Source organism: Carya illinoinensis, chromosome 11, assembly GCF_018687715.1.
Source record: "Carya illinoinensis cultivar Pawnee chromosome 11, C.illinoinensisPawnee_v1, whole genome shotgun sequence".
NCBI classification, from domain to species: domain Eukaryota; kingdom Viridiplantae; phylum Streptophyta; class Magnoliopsida; order Fagales; family Juglandaceae; genus Carya; species Carya illinoinensis.
Genome location: NC_056762.1, coordinates 6,763,568 through 6,787,545, shown reverse-complemented (window position 1 = coordinate 6,787,545; position 23,978 = coordinate 6,763,568). Strand labels below are relative to the sequence as shown.

General features: G+C 35.5%; 1 protein-coding gene across 1 annotated transcript; it reads right to left on the bottom strand.

Moving 5' to 3' along the window:
- Positions 1-3,442: 3,442 nt before the first annotated feature.
- On the bottom strand, positions 3,443-8,162 carry LOC122280579 (WRKY transcription factor 72A-like). The gene is made up of 6 exons (XM_043091536.1): positions 8,010-8,162; positions 7,744-7,923; positions 7,036-7,122; positions 5,580-6,122; positions 5,375-5,488; positions 3,443-4,635 (listed from the first exon to the last, which is right to left on the bottom strand). The coding sequence occupies exons 2-6, from the start codon at positions 7,912-7,914 to the stop codon at positions 3,712-3,714; spliced, it is 1,839 nt and encodes a 612-aa protein (XP_042947470.1). The 5' UTR covers positions 7,915-7,923; positions 8,010-8,162; the 3' UTR covers positions 3,443-3,711.
- Between the last annotated feature and the right edge of the window lie 15,816 nt (positions 8,163-23,978).

The window sequence follows — 23,978 nt, the reverse complement described above, 5'->3', positions numbered from 1 at the left end:
TGGCTTGTTGGAATTGATAGACTGATTCTAAACAACATGCTGAAGGAGAGATTACCTAAATTGCATCTCTCCTTGGTGGAGATGGCTGTGTAAATGCCCCCAAGTTCTTAGTAATGTGCACTTGCCACTTTTTCTCAAAGTGTGAGCTTGTGCCGTCGTTACCATGAACTGTAGGTTCATGCAAACTTTTCTCTTCTGTACAAACTTTGAAGGGTGGGGAGTCTTCTTTATTTATTTATTTATTCATATGAGTTGAGCACTATACCATACAAAATTCTAATTCAGGAAAACACCATTCTATATATAGGCAACACTAGCACAGTGTAAGTCTCATTTTTCAAATCGAGCAAACATACAAATTTTAGGTATCAAGGCCCCTAATGACATTTTGAATGAGGCTTTTGTTGTGGTGTGAACTAAATGGAAAATAAGAGTTCTGAGGTGCCTGAGGTACTTCCATCCCAATCTGGTTTTATGACGGAGTTTCTAGTTTATTTTTCGATATATGGATATATTGTACAGTCACATTCCAACTTATCGATATTAAAATAATTTGTACATAAAACATTTATGATTAACAAACCAACTATTTATGTCATATAGGGTGCTAATGAGTTTGTTTATGTTTTGGTAATTTTAAACAGATGGGAACATTCTTCAAAGCTTCAATACTTGTTCTGTTCATTGGCGTGCACTGAAGGCACTAACAAGCACAACTTGGTAGCTCTTTGATTTTGGATGTAGTAGAGGATTGAACATGTTTTAAATATTAGTGATTATATTTCTCTTCACATCTTTTGTAGCTCAGCTTGTACTTGATATGACAGTATAATGCACCACCCAATGTAAAAATATATATGACTTTGGTCTAATCATATATTTACTTGAATATTGATATATTATGTGATTTGTTGATGTATGGATAATTAATTAGCTACTCATGTCAATCAGGTACATTTATTACATGAATGATGGGCAAATATTTGGTTTTCATGATTAATGCATGGGTGAAAGATGAGACCCATTATTCTTACTGGGTTTCATTTAAATGAGAACTCATTGGTCTCATTTAAATGAGACCCATGTAGGAATACTGGGTTAAATTAATTTGCAATTCGTAGGACTTTCCAGCGATTTTTCAATCGCCGCTAAAAATTTACAAAAAAAAAAAATTATTATGCACAAAAAATTATATTCCAGCGATTTGAAAATCACTGGAATATAATGAAATGGCCGTAATAATCGTTCCAGCGCTTTCTTAATCGCTGCTATATTAAATGATGGCGATAAAAAAACGCTGGAAAGTAATTTCCTGGCAGTGTTGGTATTTACCGGCGTTTAGAAAATCGCCGGGTTATTAATTTCCAGCGATTTATTAAACGCCGGAATGCAAATTCACGCCGAATAAATATTTACCGGCGTTTATTTAATCGCTGGAAATGAATCACCCGGCGATTTTCTAAACGCCGGTAAATATTTATCCGTGTACTAAATTAATTACCCGACGTTTCATAAATCCCCGGTTAATAACATTCCGGCGATTTATGAAACGCCGGGTAACAATATCACGGCAATTTATGAAACGCCGGTTAACGATATAACGGCGATTTATAAAACGCCGGATAATAACGTACCAGCGATTTTTTGAACGCCGAATAATAAAATGCCAGCGACTCACAAACGCCGGTTAATAATTTCCCAGCGATTTTTTAAACGCCGGTTAATCATTTTCCAACGATTTCTTAAACGCCGGTTAATAAATTCCTTTTCTCTTTTATATACCGGCGATATATAAATCGCTGCTTAATTATTTCACAGCGATTTTGTAATCGCCGGTATTTACTTTTATATTTTTGAAATTATATACCGGCGATTAAATAATCGCCGGTAAAAAGCTGATATTAGACGGCGTTTTTTTAGCTTCGCTGCCATATAGAAGAAATGGCTGAATAGTACCGGCGATTATGCGGCGATTACATAATCGCCGGGATATAAATATAGCGTCGAGTTTTTGGGATTTTCCGGCGATTTAAAAGCGCCGGTAAATGTGCTATCTGTTGTAGTGATCCTACATGAGAAATTTAGATGGACGTTAATGGAACATAACTCTTACTCTATAATTTTAGAAAATCATGATCATTGATTCATTCATTCATGTTAAGAGGGAAGGCCAACAATACATGAAACGTCTCATATTTTGTTCTAAATATTTTAGTTACGTACATTTCCATTTTACAACTGATCAGATATGTAGTATATATCATTATGTTGGGATTTATTAAAGTGATCTCTTTTTGAAAGATGTAAATTGTTTTTGGAAAGTGACAATTTCACACACACACACACACACATATATATACACATGAGATCGAAAGCTAGAGAACATCTGGAGAGGCATGATTTACTAATATTGCTAACTCACTAATTGTTTTGCAAAATTATATGATGGGTTGTGATTGGTTTTTAAGGTGCATTCTCTATAATCTAATGGTGAAAACAAGTGATAGTTTGATCGAATGGCTAGGATTAAACGATATTAATTTGTTATAGACAGAGTTTTTCTCAAAATTGGGTTGAAATATATTAGTTCTCCATTAATCTAAAAATATATATATATATATATATGTGTGTGTGTGTGTGTGTGTGTGTGTGTTTCTCATATGTCTAAATTAAATATCTAAGTAGTTAGACAATATAAGATATTTTATTTTTGGATTTAATTGTATCTTGAATCCAAGCTGTAAACCTGTGGACAATATTAATATTCGTGGAAGCAAATGGTTGCTGTCATATATATATAAATGGACAATATCAAATGGATCAAGTGGCCGAGAGTTCTGCCAAAACCGAATTAATACCCACATATATAATGAGTTAAAGAGTCTCTCGCAGAGTGTCAATATCTCAAAGAGGTCGAGTGATCGATCGAGAGTTGAGCCAAAAACCAATTAAAGCCTATATATAATATAATGAGCAAGTTTCTGCCAAGCAACAAAAGTACTGCGCGCGGCCTGTTAACAATTTTTTATTTTTTTTGGATAAGTTAGATTAGAGCGCCTGAATATATAAACTGGTTGTTAATAACATGCTAGCTAGTACTCCACGACAAAATTACAGATGTTCTTTACGTTATCCGTTGTAATTGGATGATCAAGCTGGACGCTTCAAAATATATATTTTATTGTCATTAGCTGACCTCTTGACAGAAAGTTTTCTATTTAAATATATATATATTGTTATATATATATATATAGAGAGAGAGAGAGAGAGAGAGAGAGAGAGAGAGAGAGAGAGAGAGAGAGAGAGAGAGAGAGAGAGAGAGAGAGAGATTCCTTGATGTAATTTATGTATGGGATGTCACATTAATTGTTATAGGTGTCATGTATATCATATTTAAACCAATGAAATCTAGTATTATTTTCGAGGACTAATATCTGTTTGGTAATCTAATTTGGGCTTGATGCCGGGTCTATATATATATATATGTTACATGTGTCCATGACGTGCTGAGTCATCGATATTATATTGTCACCAAATACAAATATACATATGAAAAACAAAAAATACTAAGGAAAAAAAAATCTTATTCAACTTCCTTTGCTTGCTATCACCATCTTCAAGCACAAATTTCTTGATCATGTCTTACAGAAAAGTCAAGACAAAATAAACAACATTGGAATTATATATTGATCGATCAAGTTTAACGTCCCATCAAGTGGTGCTATGGTCCCTGTTATCACCCGGAGATGTGGATGCACTCTTGGAAGTTGAAAATGGCAACGAAGGACGTGGTAGAAACATCAAACTACTTGGCTGTGAATTTGTTGAATGTGTCTTGTTCAACAAGCTTGATGCACATCCATTCCCTTTAGGAGCTGGTAGGAGGGTAGAAGACATTGGAAATAACTCACCCAACGTTGATTTCTGACCAAAATTATCTCCACTCTGATTTCCTATGGCACCAGCAGCAGTACTAGCACCCCCAGTGCCAATGATTGATGTGAGCGCAGCTGCCAAAGCGGATTGGAAACTCGGGTCAGCTGTAATTGCTTTTGTTGCAGCAGCAATGGGATCCGGTAAAGAGCTGTGTTGTGGAAGAGTTGGGTTCTTCTTTTGCATATAAGATTGATAAATATTCTCTACAGACTGTCTCCCCATAGATAGATCTCCTAGTTGGTTCCTGCTGTAGGGTTGAGTACTGCCATAATTAAGGAATCCATTGGCCCAAGACGTTGTGTTAGATTCAGAAGAACCGAAGTTGAGATTTGCTGGAGAATACCTTGGAGGATAGTTTGAGGAAGCTTTATTAAAATGAGATGAGGAAGAGGACGGGGTTGATGTAAGATCAAGTGTGATTGTTGGAAATGAAGGTGAAGATGAGAAAGAAGAGTTGGATAAGTAGAAATGATTTGATTTTGAATTATCTGATAGATAAAAGTTCAAGCCATGAAGATCAGCAGCTGTGGTGGCTGATGGCCCATGTCCTGGTTGGGAGCTTGACGAGCCAGACAAAAGCATAGAAGCTGCTGCTGAAGTGGTGGATGCCATGGCGGTGGCTGACATAGGAAGTGGATGGTTGTGTGTTCCTTCGTAAGTGGTGATCAAGATGGACATGTCCTCAAAACTTCTTTGCACCTGAAATTGTAGACATGCATATATACTATGATCAGCCACTACAAAACTTCTGAAAAAAGAAAAAAGAACGTAAAAGTTTTTTCAGTAAAGATAAAATTAATTAGGGCCAGAACAGTTTTTTCTATGAAAATCTTTTAAATTTCCAAGTTTATACTTAACAAATTGTATTTGATTAATCAGTCAAGTACATAGTTTCTGACATTAATTTGTTGGTTGCCGATAAGATTGTTTGGTTTTGAAAGTGAGTCACTATATTATTAAAACAAAGAGTAATGTTGTACATAGTTATAGAATGTGCAAATATACTGCAGTCGTTTTGAAAAAAAAGTGGAGTTTATTATTAAAAAATTAAATTTTTTTATGTGAGTCTTATGTTTATTCATTTTTTTTTCTAATTAAGTGATTAGACAGCACTTTCACACTCACGATTGTAACTATTATTTCTCTTTAAAAAATAGCCATGCACATCAATCAATTTGGTCAATACTCCAGTAACAACTAATTAAGAGAAAATCTACTAAATTACAAATGTTTGCAAAACAAAGAACTTTCAAGTACTTTTGACATGACAAATTTTCAGGTCAAAGGAATTAATTACTTGAAATTAATTAAGTAACAAAAAAAAATATAAATCTATACTTTTATCTAAAAAATTAATTAATTGTGCAGGTTAAGAGGTCCTTCTATGTAATTCAAAATTATTCCAGCCATGTTAGAATGGTCAAAATTAAGTACGTACCTGTTTTCTTACTGGGCATGAAGGTGCCATAGTACAGCGATAGTATGCTCTAGGGCATGGGTTTCCTTTTGCAATCTTTTGTCCATATTTTCTCCATTGGCACCCATCATTCATCTGGATATGCACATGAAAAAAATCTGTTATTCATGAGTCTTGCTAAGTAATCTCCACAGTTGATTTGTATGGATGAATAAATATTACTTACTGTTGGAGTATCACATCTAGCCCTCACAGAAACCCTAGCTTTCTTCACAGGATTCTGTTGTGGAGCCTCATCGTCTTCACTTCTCATTGTCTTTTGAGCTTTACCGCGTGGCCAAGTCTCCTCAGCTTCTTCCTTGATTGGTTCTTGATCAGAACTGTTAACAGGGCTCGTTTTAGACAAAGATTCACCTTCCCTCGATTTAGACAATTCTAATTTGTAGTCCATTAATCCAAGACTCAAGCCTTCTTTAGCTTGCTCATCGGCCTCTTTCCATTGGCTAGAGACTGTAGTACTTTTTTCACCCTTTTTTGTGTCACTTGGAGCTCTTCCGAGACTAAGGGAAACAAACCCCGGTTCTTCAATTTCTTGATGGTTTTTAGCTGAATCATCCGTTGCTTTTCTCCCATCTTGTTGAACAACGTCATAGAACTGCATTTGGAGCGTTTGATAATCCTTCATTATCCGATCTAAATACTTCTTCAGCCTCTGATTTTCTTCTCTCACCTCACCCATTTCTGCTCTAGCAGATTGGAGCTGATCATCCTATTATATATATCCAAAGATTGACATAAACAAGAAGATTAGTTATTACTCAATATTCTCTCTTACCGAGGGAAAAAAAACTATCACAAAAAGTTGTCACTGAACCTCTAGTATTGATATGCTATTAACGCATCATATTTAGAAAACCTGTTGCTTAAGATAATTTTTTTTTTTTTCTTTTTGGCTACAAACAATTAGCACTACGGGGTGATCGGTTCTGAGCCTACAACGATTGACGTTTTATATTTTATTCAGAGGCCATATCAATATATATATATATGTATATATATTGCATGTTGGACTCAACATATGTTCATGATCTAATACCTTCACACAACACAATCGAGAATAATAATTATTTTTGGTTATTATGCAGATAGGGCTGAGCATCGATAATGTCAGAGTCAACATTAACGGAGGTCGAATCTAACCTTCAACTCTCATTTACATAGCCTTTAATTTGACTCCAACTCCAACTTGTTGAAGCGAAGTCGGTTGGTAGATAGCCACCTTCAACTCCGACTTTTTTGGTTCAAAAAGCTCCAACTCCAACTTATCGGAGTTGGTACGAAGTTGGAGGTAGAGTCAGATTTCATTATATTGTATCACCTACCTAGTACTTAACAATGTGTTATTTTAATGATTATGATTCAATAGCAGTAGTATTATTGTACTTGCATGTTCATAATTCAAGAAGGAAGAAACACAATTCATGTTAATTGGGATGCCATAATTTATTGAAATAATTAAAAAAATAAATAAATCTGAAGATTCATGATGAGATGGCCCATATTGGATCCAAATCAAGTAACTAGAAAATATAATAAAATGGTATACAATACTATCAGAGATTCAGAAGCCAACTTATAATTAAGAAGAACCAATATATATATATATAATATGCTTATTATACCTGCTTGCTGCAGCTTGAATCCTTTTGTAAAGGTGAAGATGGCTTCAGGTCATGTTGATCATGGCATGGTCTTCCATGATTTCCAACCTGGATTGCAGGAAAAGGAGGCAAAAATAAAAGACTTAGAGATTTTTTTATGTCAATGATAAGTAAGAAGTAAACATGATAAGGAAACGTAACAGAATTTCATGAAAGAAGCGAAATAGATTTATAGCCACTGATTCTCATTAAAAATATCTCTATACTGAAACAAGAGCACTTGATATATATTAAAAGAAGCTACATATATCCTCTTAACTTGTCTATTCTAAGAAAATATCTCTGTGAGTTTCCTCCTACAGCACACTAAAGGTTAAACCCAAATCAAGAACTGTACATGGTTGACAAATATAGCTCCTAATTAAACTTCATGAACGTTGCTATAAGAAAGGAGAGAGAAAATACAGCTTTTCACTATCTGAAAAGCTGACTACTGGATCGAAACACATGATTAAAAAAAAAAGGAGAGAGAAAATAAAAACTAGAGACTCGAAATTGCAAATTATGGATTGTCACAGGCCAGAGAGTTTTGAGGCATAATCCAGAAACTATTCCATGAATAAACCTATAATATTAAAAACATCTACAATCAGATCCACAAAAAGATCTCCAGGAAATTACATGAAGAAGAAGAAGAAGAATAAGAAGAAGGAGAAGGAGAAACCCCACCTGATCGATTGCTGTTGTCTTTTCGTTAAAACCTTCTTCAAAACCACTAGATTCATATCTGTTGAGCTCCTCCTTAACTCCATCGCCGTCATGACCAGATCTTTCCTTTGCAGGCTCCATAGCTCGTTCTCCTTGTTGCTTTTCTTCAAAAATTTCTCTGGGTCTCAACATGCTCCTCCTCTTATATAGACAGCATGAAGTATTTGACTCCGTTTAGAAAGAAAAAAAGGGAGACATATTCACACATAAGACCATGAGAGCCTTACCTTCCAACGCGTACATGGCAAAATGTCAACAGCCCAATCTGGCCAATTGCACTCGAAGAAATTACATCATATTCGTGATTTTTTTAATATAGTTTAAACAAAAATAGAAGAATTCAACGTCAACGTTTGAGATAACATGTCAGAGAGAAAGAAAGAGATGAGGGCTAGCTTTAAGCCGCAATACTCGGACAGCACGCAATACTACGAACAGTCGTTGAAGTTTCGTAGGATTACAAAAGTCACAAGGGTATTGGTTCACGGTCAAAGTTTTGCCAACATCGTGTTACCCCCGGTGACCCGAGTTTTTCTTTAATCTGAGGTGGGGTACTAGGGTTTTCTAGTAAGAAGATTGTGGTCAAGTTAAATTAGCCACAAGCGAAAGGAAAAGTTTGAGGTCAAAGATGGCCCATGGGTTCAGGAAATAGCTGGGATTGGGGATACTTTGCTTTGCTAGCTCATGATTCGCCCATGCATTATTCGAGTGCTACTAAATCAATACGTGAAAAGCACCAATTACAGTACTCTAGAGTACTAAAGCATGATAGATATCACGTGATTATTAATGGGTGTTGGGTCTTTTTCTGAATTTACCACTTGTTTGAAATTATTACGAGAAATGCGTGCACTTAGATCATAATTAATCTTTTCTTTTTCTATATATATGTATAGGAAATGATGTTTTATTTCTTTATTTATATATATATATATATATATGTATGTATAGCAATAATTGTCGGTCACGTACCGATCCACGTCGGTAAGCCTATCATGCGCGCGCGTGGGAATATCATTTCTTGGGGGTAAACTAGGATCCAAGCCCTCAATTAAATCTAAAGATCAATATCAATGTTGTCTATCTTAATTTAAGGCAAGGAAAACCACCTAAACATCGACCTATCTAGCTAGATATCAACCAGAGGATCATGACAACAATATATTTTAATTTTATTAGAAAAATCCATGAAATTAAGGAAGGGAAGTATTAAACTTATGAGCGCCTTTTTTTGAGGTAAATCCATCCATTAATTGTACGTTCCTGTTTTTAGATTTTTTATTTTTTATTTTTGCAAAAAAGAAATAAAAAGAGAGGCCGTTGTGATGATACATACCTAATTTTGAGATGATCCATCCAATTTTCATTAATTATATGGTAATAATTAATATTAAAGTGAGACCTAGTTCATGTTGTTAACATAGATCTCATGATTTCAACATGTACAAGGACGTCGTAAATATCCCAAAACTTCAACAGAATCCCTAACTTCAACCATATAAGATAATCATGCAAATTTCATATATAAAACCTATCTATACATGCATAAATGGAAATTCAACTTTGTAAAAGTAATATTCTCTCAAATCATGAGATTCATTTTGCTAGCACTCACACATTCTGTAGAAAATTTGTTGAGAAATACAATATTATTATCTACAATCTCTATTTTAATCCCTTATATGGTATCAGTTAGCTTATGGTAAAACACTTATATTCGATCCTTATGTCATCTATTTCTCCTTTAGCTTCTTCAGCTTCTTCCCAACCTACTGCTCTCATCATGCCCTTTATTGCTCCCAACGTCACTCTTTTGATATTTATTAAACTTGATGCCTCAAATTACCTATTATGGGTTTCTCAATTTTGCCCATCCTCCGCAGCATGATCTCAAGTAAATCATTGATGGCTCTTATCCTTGTCCTACTCAATTTATTCTTTTTGAACAAGGACAACAAACCGCTATTGTCACTCCTGAATTCAGCCTCTAGCACCAAAAAGATCAATATTTATTAAGTTGGTTCGATTATACTCTAACCGATAATGTCTTGTGTTCAATGTTTGGACTTGATACAATTAAACAAGTCTTGAATCATCTGGCTTCTTGTTTTGCCTCATCTCGAGAGACAATTGCAAGCCCTCAGTCAAGGTTCTCAGACATGTATTGACTACCTACAATCTGCCAAGATCCTTTTGGATCAGTTAGTTATTGTTACTAAACCTATTAATGATGAAGATCTATCTTACGTCATTAATGGAATCAAACCTAATTTTCATTACTTCATCACTTCCTATTCTTTTGCATTAAGAGAAGTGCTTTTTCTTTTAGTGATCTTCAATCTGAATTACTGAACCATGAACTGCTCCTTTCCCATTCTCATTCATCTTTTGAGTCTGAGAGTAGCTCCTTTGCTTTGTATACTAACAAGCAAAAATCCAATGGGTTTAAAAATAAGAAATTTTCTCAATGGTCCTCAAAGGGAAACTCCTCCCATCTAAGGGGAAACTTGCTTCTGTACCTCCATAAAGTCTACTTCTCAACCTTCCTCCAATTTTGGTAGTTACTCATCTAACACCAACCGAGCACCTTTTCAAATTCATGGCAAAAATGGATACCAAGTCTTGGACTGCTTTCATAGAATGTACAACTCCTGCCAAGGTCGGCATCCTCCATCCCAACTTGCTGGCATGGCTGTTCAATTCAATTTCAAACAAGGAAATCAAACCTAGTTGACTGACAGTGGAGCCAACATTCATGTAACTACAGACATGGGAAACCCGGTGCTTCATGAACCTTATCAAGGTGGAAATGATATAATGTACTGCCAATCTCTTATCTATCTAAAAATTTTATTTTGACAATAATTGTTGGTTTATGCTAACCTCCAAATTTTTTGTTGTGAAGGGCAACATTTTGGGTTAGATCTTTTACAAGGACCAAGTAAAGATGGCCTTTATCCAATCCAGTTCCTAGCATCTTCCAATAAAGCTCGAGCTTACATCGTCACTTTAGAAATTTCTACCTACATCTTCTTCTGTATGGCACTGTTGATTAGGTCATACATATGCCAATTTATGAACAGTTAGAAGAATAAACTCAATTTGTGTCTTAGCATGTGGTGTTTGATGAAACCACTTTCCCTACTCAAGACTGTATGCTCTTATCCAAATCTTCCTTGGCCTCTCTTTCTAGTCCAGCCCTACCTACCATCTCATCCTTTAATTTTGTTACTTGCATTTAAGTTCCTTCCTTTGCTCCGAGTGTTACTCCAAGTGTGGCTCAAAACCCTACTTCCCCTCCTACTTCCTCACCTCCTCCTTCCAATACTTTAAACCCACATGTTGACCCGTCCCCACCTACTCCTCCTCCAATACTTCACCACGTGCTTACTAGAACTAGGACTAGGTCTAAACAACCTAAGCTTCTCCATAATTATCATGTTTATTATTTCACTAATCATCCCTTGGAACCCCATTCCTTCTTCCAAGCAGCAAAGCACCAAGAATGATTGAGGGCAATGCAAGAAAAGTTTTCAGCTTTGCAAACTAATCATACTTGGCAACTATGTCCTAGACCTTGGGACAAAAATGTGATCAAGAATAAGTCGGTATTCAAACTCAAACATGAAACCGATGGGATTGTGGAAAAGTTTAAGGTTAGACTGGTTGCTAAAGGGTTTCAACATAAAGATGGGCTTGATTATACTGAGACATTTAGCCCTATAATCAAGCCTGTCACTATTCGAATTGTTCTTCGTCTTGTAGTGCATTTTAGTTGGGAAATTCGATAGCTTGATGTGTCCAATACCTTCTTGCATGGTACTCTTCAAGAAGAGGTTTACATAGAACAATCTATGAGCTTCAAAGACCCCTCCTTTCTAGACCATGTCTATCATCTTCAAAATGTCATATATGGCCTTAAACAAACCCCAAGAGCTTGGTTTTACCAAACTCTTCAGTTGCCTTCTTCATCTTGGGTTTTTAAAGTCCCAAGTGGACTACTTTTTATTCACATATCATCATAGACCTATTCATGTCTACCTCTTTATACATGTTGATGATATTAGTGTAATAGGTACTCATGCTTCCTTTATCAGTAAGCTCATCACTTCTTTACATGTTGAATTTACAATCAAGGATTTGGGTCCCATTCATTATTTCCCCGGCATACAAGTCTCACAGGTCTCCTTAGGTTTATTCTTATCCCAGACAAGTTATATTGTTGAATTACTTCATCGATCCAATATGGCAGGAGCAAAATCATGTCTAACTCCACTCTCCTCTGGTGACAAGCTAACTAGCTCTATTGGTGAACCTCTTGAAGATCCCACCTCCTATCGCCAAGTTGTGGGTGCACTACAATACTGTACCTTATCTCGACCTGACATAACCATCGTTGTGAACCTACTCTGCTAGTTTATGCACAAGCCCTTAACCACCCACTGGTCTCCTGCCAATTGCAAGCTTAAATACCTCAAGGGCACCCTCTATCATGGTCTCTACCTTGGTTCTGGCTCTTTACACTTAACTGGATTCTGTGGTGCAAACTGGGCAAAGAGTATTGATGATCGCTGCTTGACCATTGGCTACACTTTGTTCGTTGGTCCCTCCTTAATATCATGGATTGCTAAGAAACAATCTATTGTTTCTCGCTCTAGCATAGAATCTGAATACTGATGCATGGCTTTTCTCACTAGTGAGCTTTATTGGATTCACAAACTTTACATCTCCATTAGTTGGCCCCCTGCCATTTAGAGTGATAACTCTCTCTCTCTCTCTCTCTCTCTCTCTCTCTCTCTCTCTCTCTCTCTCTCTCTCTCTCTCTCTCTCTCTCTCTCTCTCTCTCTCTCTCTCTCTCTCTCTCTCTCTCATGTTCCATGCTCGCACGAAACACATTGAAGTGAATTATCACTTCATCTATGAGAAGGTGCTTTGTAACGATGTTATCATCAAGCACATCACCACTCATGCTCAACTGGCTGACATTTTCATCCAGGCTCTCTCCTCAGCTCGATTTCTTCCTTTGGGTGACAAGTTCCTGATTCATGCTCTCTCCATGAGCTTGGGGGGGATGTTAACATAGATCCCATGACTTCAACACAAAGATGTAAATCTCCCAGAACTTCAACACGATCCTTAAATTCAGCCATATCAGATAATCCTGCAAATTCCATACAGCCTGTTTATTCATGCATAAATGGAAAGTCAATTTTGTGAAATTAATATTCTCAGAAATCATGGGAGATTCATTTTGCTAGCATACTCTGTATATAATTAGTCACACATCCATTTGTAAACAATTTGTTGAGAAATACAACATTATTCTCTACAATCTCCATTTTAATCTCTTATAACTACCATCGATCAGTAAAAAAATGCACAATCGATAACATCTTGAAAACAAAAAGTCTACCATAAGTGCTATGACACATCATAATTGACATCCAAAAATACCAAATTAACATAAAATTGAAATAAAGTAGTGGCCAATCACAATAAAAAGATCAATTAAAATTGACAAAATCACTTAAAATGTAAAAGAATAATGAATTGAGATTTAGAAAACACCTAAATTAAGTACTTTAAAAAACACTAATTAAAAATCTTCAACAAATGCAACATAACATGCAGTCAATCATAAAGCCCCTTTAACGAAAGTGACCTCCTCCTTCAGCTATTTATAATTTCGGTTGTCCAACCCCATATACTTTTTATTTAACTTCATGATCAATGATTAACCCAAAAACAGAAGGCGCTATATCTAGGCTTGTACTTCAAAATAACTAGTCAATAATATAATTAGAGCTCCATTAAAACTATTATAAAGAGTAAAAATTTTTCCTTCCCAAATAATCCGTAATCCCATAAATGATAACTTTACCAGCTTTATCAATGGAGTTTCACTAAAAAATGTCCTTCAAGAGAGGATTTATATACTCTCAATATATAATTATATGGTGCATGAATGGTATTAATGATAGACCAGATCATAATTAACCGTGGTAGTAGCTAGTAATAATTAATAACGCTATATATAAGTCAAAGAAATTAAAAGGAAATTAAGAAAGAAAAGAATTACTTGCATGTCTTATAAATCGTTTATATTTCTTAAAATAGAGTCACATCTTTGAGTTAGGTGATGACAACGGAAATTGCAATTTAATATAGGAAATTAGTAATACCAGGAGTAATGAAATTAATGGAAAATCCTTAATTATATATGTAGTTTGATTGACCACATGAAAATAAAAGTACTCATTGATATTTTCCAGTCTAGGCCAAGAGATATCAGCACTCAAATGTTGACAAAAGATCAAACTTATCAAAATGAGAAATACTTTTTTGCAATCGGCAGATGCAGTCGGCGTGCAGTCGGCTGTAAAAAAGTAAATTAATACGGGATCTATATAAAAAAAAAATTATTTTTATAACTTTTTTTTATTCATGTAAGTCTCCCTGAATATAAAAAAAAATTTTATAATTTTTTTTATTCATTCCGTATAATCGACTGCACGTTAACTGTATTTATCGACTGTATATAATAAAGCCCTATCAAAATATCGCTCGGTACTTTAATTACCATAAAAAGGAAGACAGCTGCAAGCAGAAAAGTACAAAACCCGCGCATCAATTTATATATGGCTTTTGAACTTTCTTAAGGATTGAACGCATAGCTTTCATACAAAGCAAAACATGACCCTTCGACAAAGACTTTTATTCACGCGAGTGCGCGCACACCCATATATATAATTACTCCATGTACCCATAAAAAGACAAAGCAAACTGCATAATTCAAAGAAAAACTTATTTTTGGTTGAACAGATGATCACGTTGCTCGATCATAATAATGATAGTGTATACGTTAAGATTAATATTATATACCGTTATTAAATATGTAAATATTATTTAGTCATTTAAAAAAAAGTAAAATTTATTATTAAAAAATTAATTTTCTTTTCATATGGATCTTATATTTATTTAATTTTTTAAAAATAATTATGCAATGTTTACACACGCACGACTACAAACACCATTTCTCATATGTTAATAATTAATCCATGCTGGACAATATTGAATAGGGCTGGGCAACCGGGTACCGAACCGGGTATCCGGGTATACCTGGCCCGGAACCCGAATTCTAAATCCGGGCCGGAGTCCGGCCCGGATACACCCGGGTTAGGACCCGGGCTGAAACCCAGATTGATCCGGGTTTTTACAACCCGGAAATCCGGGTTCCGGCCTAGACCCGGGTTTTTTTTTTTTTTTTTTTAACAAAGCCTGATTCTTAAATTTTTTTCAACAAAAAAACATTGTGACAGTATTCCAAAAAAATTTCTTAATAAGCCCTGTCGGATCAACATTTATTCCTCATTACAGATAAATCAAACTTCCAAAATGATCAACATTCATTCCTCATTACAGATAAATCAAACTTCCAAAATGACAGCATCAAACTTCCAAAAAATTAAACTTCCAAAATTACAGATAAATCAAAATGACAGCATCAAACTTCCAAAAAATTAAACTTCCAAAATTACAGATAAATCAAAATGACAGCATCAAACTTCCAAAAAATTAAACTTCCAAAATTACAGATAAATCAAAATGATAGCATCAAACTTTCAAAAAATTAAAAATGAAAACTTTACTAAAAGAACTCTAATCTTAATCCCTTTTATAATCTTCTATCAACCTCAAATTCTCAGCCCAATCTTCATCTTTGAAACTTCACAAAAACCCCATTAAAAAAAAAAAGGAAAAAAAACCTGCAAGGATAGCAAGGGCAGCACAGAGAAGGCACATGCAACAGCATTTGCAAAAGTAAAAAACCTGCAAATACATGGTTAAATATATAAACAACAGCACATAATTATATTCTGTGCATGCAAAAAACAAACAAGACTGTTAATGCACAATTATATTGCACATAATTATATTGCCATGTGGTTTAAAGTTCTTGGATGCACAGGAGCTTGCTGAGTAGAGGCAAATATCAAATACATGAAACCATAGAAAGAAGAAATGGCTGATTCGATGTACATAGTTTAGAACTTCAGCATGTGGATCAACTTCAGTATTTCAATTTCTATTGGCTTATTTGAGCATCTAACCAATACATATACACTAGACATGAATAAAATAGGAGCAAAATTTGTACAAAATCTCTTACCTCCATTGAAGATTAACCAAGGATAAACTTTTCAGCATGAATGGGAATGGAGACTCACATCAGTCTCGGTTGAAGATGAAGCTAGATGATCGTCTAAAAAAAATTAAAAATTGAGTTAGACAAATAATAAACCGAATTAGATAGATATTAAAAAAATATTTCACGTTTCAAACTTACCTTCAAGGTCCATCGACTGTATATATTCTTCCAAATCCCGAATGTTAATTGGTTTGGTCCTTAACCAATTTTGGGTGCAAATGAGAGCTTCAACAGTTTCTGGAGACAAGGAACTCCTAAAAGGATCTAATATGCGTCCTCCAGTACTAAATGCGGACTCCGAGGCAACAGTGGAAATGGGGGTGGCTAACACATCACGTGCTACCTCAGCAAGGACAGGATAGTTAACGGCATTAATTCTCCACCAATCTAAGATATCAAAACCGAGCGAGTCGTCTATACACGTCTCAGAAAAATATCTATCTAGCTCCGATCTAAACTCCGTAACACACCGTTCCTTAAGAAAGTTGGTAAACATGATCTTAAATTTAGTAGGTGCTGGCTCATTACCAATATTTATATTAGTGCTGCTTGGCCTTCCTTGAGCCACATTAGAACTCCTCCCACTAGCCACACGAAATCTGTTATACTGCTCAATCAAGCGGCCTAAAAGGAGTTTAACCTGTCCTCTATCTTATTCGCCAACTCACACCCTCTGCATTTTTGCAACCAAAAATTCATTGCCATCATTTTATATCGTGGATCAAGCACAAAAGCAACATATATCATCAAGTTGAACCTATTTGTGCTACCCCAATACTTCTCATACTTGTTTCTCATATTTATGCCCATAGTACTAGTGATAATATCATCACTCAAGCACATATCATTTAATGTATCCTCAATTGTGCAAAGTTGCTCAAAATAAACATTAGCTGTCACATACAAAGAACCAGAAATGCTCAATGTAACATCATAAAAGACTTTCAGCAACTCCACAAAAATCTGTGCATTTTTCCAATCATTGCTAGTGGGGTTCAAGAATTGGTCATCCACAAACGCATATTGTTCAAAGGCTTGTTTGTGTTTTTCAGCGGTACTCAACATCAAATATGTAGAGTTCCATCTAGTAGGAACATCCAAGCAAATCATCCTCCCACTAATTTTTTCCTTTACCGCACAAGCCTTGAACTTGGCAAATCTTGAAGGTGAGGATTTCACATACCGGACAGCATCCCTAATCTTTGACACAAAATCAATTACATCCTTCAAGCCGTCCATAACAATCAGATTCAATATATGGGCAGCACATCGCATGTGAAGAAATTCACCACCTAGTATAGTACGATCATGGTCTTTTATTCTCCTCCTCATATAATCAACAGCAACATCATTTGAGGATGCATTATCAACTGTGATGGTTAAAATTTTATCAATACCCCATTCATGCAATCCCGAGTTTAACACTCTCCCAATGGTTTCGCCCCTATGGTCAGGAATTTGGCAAAACTTAAGTATTTTTTTGTGCAATCTCCAATTGCAATCAATAAAATGTGCGGTAATGCACATGTAGTTCAGATTTTGCACCGACGTCCAAGTATCGGTGGTAAGACAAATTCTTTGACCATCCAACAATTTTTTTAACTGTATCTTCTCTTCTTTATACAATTTAATACAATCCCTTTTTAAAGTGCCTCGAGATGACAAAGTAAATCGAGGCTCTAAATCCGTTACATATTCAATAAAACCTTCATGCTCCACAAGTCTAAAAGGCAATTCGCATCTAATAAAATACTTAGCGGTTGACACCCTAAGTTTTTCTCCATCGTACTTTACTAGGACTTGTGGACTACACACTCTTCCCTCCGCATCTCTCTTAACACTAGAGGATTGACTTCTTCCAACTCCTTTAACTCTAAGAGGGGAAGTTTCACATGCATTCTGGAGGTGGTGTAACATAGATGAAGTGCCATTTTTGTAGTGGCAACTGTATAGCTTAGCGCAATAATTGCACTGAGCTTTTGGGTTATCGTGGTCAATAGGTTGCACTCTAGTATAGTGTTCCCATACCACAGATTGGTTGCTAGGTTTTTTTTTGGATTTCTTGGGTAAAGGTGGGATGGAACGTGTAGGTTCTTGTGTATGTGTGGATGAAGAAGGGGTTGGAAGAGTCCCAAGCTCCTCTACATCCAATGGAATAGAAGAGGAGTCGCCAACCCCTTGGGTTATACCGACATTACAACTCACAGAATCTTCTTCCATCTGTTAAAGTTACAAAAAAAAAAAAAAAACAGGAAATTAAAACACAAGTATGACAAAGAAACTCTTGAAACTCAAAAGGAGATGAGTTTGAAGGCATAACAACTAATTATTTAGTTGGAAAAATCAGTTGGTTAATTGTAACCAAAATGAGTTGGTATTCTAAATCCAAAAAAATCAAACTGAAAATTTGGCAAATAAAGAAAGGCTTCAAGTTTCACAAATTATCCAGCACAGAGAATTTTCTTCCTTTCTTTTCAGACTTTCAACCCCAAACTTACTACAAATGACAAATATTTAGTTGTACTAGGTTAACTTTTGCCAAACCTCCTTCAATTCATTACTTATGGAACCTTGTTAGTTTATTCAAACTTCTCGAGCAACACAGTACAGATGCTAAAGAAGTCATTAGAAAAATGAATTTAAAGAAGAAGACATAAAATTCATATATATATATAATAATCATATGTATCCTCAAACCAGGTGACAAATTCATGAAAGAGACACAAAGCGAAACATTGTTTTCAATGAAGACAGAAGATAAATGTTAACATGTATAGTGCAGAAATTAGACTATCCAAGTCCAAAAATAAATCTTCAGAGAAAGGTACACAGACAGAGACAATAACTTAGAATCAAGAGCATATAAGACAAGGCATTTTACACTCAAATTACAAATGTCAACCCTAAAAATCCAAAAGGCAGCAGCAAGCTATATATAATACAGGAGCATGAAACTACCTTTACTTCCTCTTAATTCAGAGATCATAATAGAATACGCCCACTTTACCTACAAGTCAAAAGATATATTCATTTGGAATAATGAAGATTTTCACCATCAATAAGCTAAAATATAGATTCCTGATATTTCTATTTATCATCAACACGGATATGTTTTCCAGCAACACTGTATATATTTCTAATAGATAAATCGACTGTGAAAGAACAAATCACACCCAAATCAAAAACTCAAAACAAATCACACCCAAAATCAGAAACCACACCAAACAAATCACACCCACTAAACAAACCACACCATAAACTAAAGAACCGAAATGGAAGAAGAGTTTATCAAAAACTAACCTGATTTGTGTTTTTGATTCCGACGACAGGATGACGGCGACGACGGGATGAGTGGATGATGGCGACGACGGCGACGACGGGATGAGGCTAGGGTTTCGGGAAAATTCGTTGAGAGAGAGAGAGAGAGAGAGAGAGAGAGAGAGAGAGAGAGAGAGAGAGTCAGATTGGGGGTGGGGGGGAATCGGGATGCATATAACCCAGTGCCAAAACGGGAGTCGTTTTGGCACTGAGTTTGTGTTTTTAAAAAACCCGGGTACCGGATTTAAAACCCGGGTACCGAGTTTTAAATCCGGTACCCGGCCCGGGTTTACCCGGGTTTTAGAAACCGGGTACCGGCCCGGGTGTTTTCCGGGCCGGTGCCCGTAACCGGAACCCGGTTATCCGAGTTCCGGACCGGGCCGGAAAAAAATCCGGCCCGGTTGCCCAGCCCTAGTATTGAATATGGGGTAGTACTAGAAAGAAGAGGGTGGATATATATAAATAAATATATATATATATATATATATAGAATAATGTATGAACGCCAAATAGGCATGCTAGCTGATCAAATATTATCCCTCGTAATTAGTTATAAAATATCATTGCACAGCTCTCAGCACTAAGGGTGTGCATCCGGATCTGGATTAATCCAGGCGGTTTTTGAAATCCGGATCGGCCGATCCGGTTATCCGGATATATCCGGTTTTTTTTTCCTTCTTTTTTTTGGCTTAAATCTGGATTGAATTCAGATTTTTACATAATTTTTTTTTTTTTAACAAGACTATAACCAAAAACAATGTTTTATAGCGCTTTTTTTTCAAAAAGAAAATTCCGATATCATCCTTGAATTGCCCAAATTTCTTTAAAAAATAATTTAAACTCCTTTTAAAAGAATTTTATAAAAAAAATAAATTAAAGAAAAAAATAATTAAAAATAAAAAATAAATAATATTGTTATTACATCACAATGCAAAACATAAAATTACATAAAACAAAATAAATAATTATACATTACAACTAATTAAACTATTACATAGCAATGCAAAGTAAATAACATTGTTGAATATTTTCTGGATCATTTTAACATTCTGGTGAATATTTCCTCCATATCAAGTGTTGGGTACTTTTTTTCTCAGCACACGAACCTGGATAAAAAAAAAAGAGAGAAAAGTCAAGAAATGAACAAGAGAATCAAACTCATTTAAATCCATCTGCTCTCGGACCAGTCAGCCTGGTAAAACATTATTGTAACTATGTGATGCTTGCAAGCAACAAAAAAAATAAACCCCCTTGGTCTGGTAAAACATCACAATAATAATTGAAGAAAAAAATGAAATGAAAGAAACAAAAGACTAAAAAGAGAGAATTATGGATGGTTAGGCCACATTTTTACCTCGAGCAAGCTACCATAAGTTGTAGGAGATAAATGTTGTAGGGTACAATGATCTCCTTACTAAACTTAGAACTGATCCTTGTGACCATGCAGAAAACCTGCCATGCCAGAAGAAAACTTAGAACTGCAATGAAAAAAGCACAACTAACATACTCACACGGCTATAATAAATATTGTGCAATTTAGAGCTTTAATAAATATTATGCAAACTTTGGTTCAGCAAATATATATGACTACAGAGAGCAAGGGAGCTAGCCACAAAGCATGCCAACCTTGCTGCAGTAGCAATTGATTCTCTACCCGAGAGCAATGATGAAGATAATCAAGAAGGGCACTCGTAGCAAACAAAAACAAATGATCAAAACAGGTTGAAAACAGTATTTTGATGAAGAAGTAACATCAAAATACTGCAAAAAAAAAAAAAAATCTCTGAAAAATCTCAGAAGTAGTAACCAGTTAGCAGTTAGGAATTACATGATTTCCCATCAGTTCCCATATCCCATGGGTTTCTTACAACAAAATCTCATGCGGAGATTTGGTGACCCCTGTCATGCTGACATCCCCCAAGTGGACAATACCAAGCTAAACCAATAACACATTTATAACCAATTGAATCATGACATAATAAAAGAACAAAACTATTATCCAAAACATCCAAAACAGATAGCGAGCTTATGAGATAGAGAATCAGGGTGCTGTCAAAACATCCAAAACCCTAGTTACAAGATAGAGAATCAGGGGCTGTAATAATTGCTGAAATACTTGTTGCCCTTCACATCCTCGAGCTTTCTTTCATCAACCCATCTAATAATTTCCCAAGTCGAGGTACAAAAATAGAAAGAATCGTAACATAAACAACTCAGATCTATTAGAAATTTCACAGAAACCCATTAACTTCACACATGGTTAGCCCCCAAAAGAAAGCAATAGCAAAGAAAAGAGGCTGGCCAAAAAAACCCAAATCTATTAAAAAGTTGAGAGAAACCCAGATATGTGCAAAACAATCTAGCCCAAAAAAACCCAGATCTGTGAAAAACAATGGAAACATGGCCATCAAGATTTCTATCAACCATTTAAAAACGAACTTCTTCTAGGGTAGAGAAATTATCAAGTCTACCGAAATTATGGACTTGATTACAAGAGCATATGTCCTGGATGAACGAAATCCTAAGGCCTATACAAAACCAAACCACAGAGGCATATTCAAAATGAGAGAGAGGGAGAGAAAGAGCCATACCAGAGAGTTTATTTGTGATAGAAACTGCCAACGACGTCGACTCAGAATTTGAGTTAGGTTTCAGTGTGGCAGCGAGAGAGAGGGAGATGGGATGAGGGATCTAGGGTTTTCTTGGTCCAATGTTCAGATCGAGTGAGCGAGAGAGAAGAGAGTAATTTTCTTTTTAAAACACATAGTGAACGAGAGACCTATCCGTAACCTGTCGGCTGAAATATTTTAAAACATAGCCGGTTACGGATAACCGGGTTAGAATCCGTATTCATAACCGTATCCGGGCGGTTACATTATATCATTTTTTCCACCCGGGTTCAATCCGGGTGATAACAGCCCGGATCCATCCGGATTTCCGGATTCCGCACCGGACCGAAAAAAAAAATCCGATCCGGATGTACAGCCGTACTCAGCACAACTCTAGATCAAAGAAGGCTTGCAACTCAATATCATTTTGCGAGAAAATAATCGTCTAGAAAAAAAGTCACTCTTGTAGGGAGCTACGTAGGCTCAAAACAAAATGATCCGCATGCATGTCATGTGTATTTCACACGGCTAGCTAGCTTATTAATTGATCACATTCACTAGCTTGGTCGTTTGGGCAAGATCATCGTGTACATGGCCGCACATCTATATACGTACGCGTACCTCAAGAACATTAAGTCTATTCTTATAAGTCGAATTTCATCCCATGATCTGATTTATCCAAATATAGCAGAAATAGTCGTCTTTTACTGTCATTTGACCCGAGTTTTGATCACGATGTCGTGGATTCATTCAATGCATGGAAATGAAAAATCAGAGAAATATGTCCAGACTGGAACTATTTCGACAGAGATAGCCTCCAAACTAGCTGTTTCTGTCCAACACTTGACGTACGTACGTGGATCATGGGTCCCGTGCTGCACCACGTTTCTGTTCCACTTGGCTTTGAAAATACAGTAGCAGCCTAAAATCGATCAATTGTTAGAAAAATAAGAGTTTTATAAGATCGAATTAAAAGGGTGAAAGAGTCAGCAGGCCGTCTCCGCCATTTACGTAAAATTTTGCTTTGGTATAGAACACAGGCCGGCCATGTGATCACGATCAGGGTAAGCTTTATGTTTTCAACGTTTTTGTCAAATTCAAAGGGACATATCAAGTTGGTGAGGGAGTACGTACGTACTAACCGCGCGATGAGGTTTTGACCTAATTTTATTCTTTGTACAAAAACATTTTTAAGATTCTCCTTTTACACATATTGGACTCTTTCTCTCTTTGGACTTTAAAATTCTGAAATTTCCACCCTCTTGGCCCCTCTAAAAGTTCCTCCATATATTGCGTACCTTTCAACATGAGTTAAATTAAAAGATCGTAACACACACAAACTGATCTTAAACAAATCCATATTTTATATACAAGATTCTTTAATATATATATATATATATATATGTGTGTGTGTGTGTGTGTATGTATGTATTTTGGATTTCGAAAACCAAAATTGGTACCAACTTCAAAAAAGAAAATCCTCAATTTTTTTAAAGCTAGAGACTTTGGCCTAAAAAAGAATTATGAAAGTCAATACATATATCTTATTTTTTTTCAAAGGCATGCTGTGACTTTCTTAAATCTTTCTTTGAGTCTCTCTATTTATTTTTTCAGGTAATGCTACATATAGTCCTATGATACTATGCAAGTTCCACGCACTCATTTAAAAAAAAAAGTAGGGTCCAATATTATTAAAAAATTAATTTTTTTCATATAAGTTTACCCATTTTTTAAAAAAGTGTATATATGATGCTTCCACAACCTAGAAATGCAAATATAATTTCTCTTTGTATATTAATTAAGAACGTACTAAAGTTTTGTATTGGCAATTTATGTTATATCAATATATAAATGTGAGCTCGCATTCTGAATAAATCAATTGATTTGATCAAAATAATTAATGTTGTAAAAGAACAAAGACGAATTTCTAACTTAGCCATTGCTTTCAATTCATACAATATGCATGACACATCTATGCATGCCTAACTTGTTGGCCATTGGACAGATAGTACAAATAAACATATGCGCCAATATGCCACGAAAAATATGACTATGAGGTA

Bases quoted from the DNA above. Each gene is read 5' to 3' on its own strand.
- LOC122280579 (XM_043091536.1), bottom strand. From the start codon at position 7,914: ATGTTGAGACCCAGAGAAATTTTTGAAGAAAAGCAACAAGGAGAACGA. The intron at 7,123-7,743 runs GTGGGGTTTCTC...CCTGCAATCCAG, and splicing joins AGACAACAGCAATCGATCAG to GTTGGAAATCATGGAAGACC. The intron at 6,123-7,035 runs GTATAATAAGCA...TATATATAATAG, and splicing joins ATTCAAGCTGCAGCAAGCAG to GATGATCAGCTCCAATCTGC.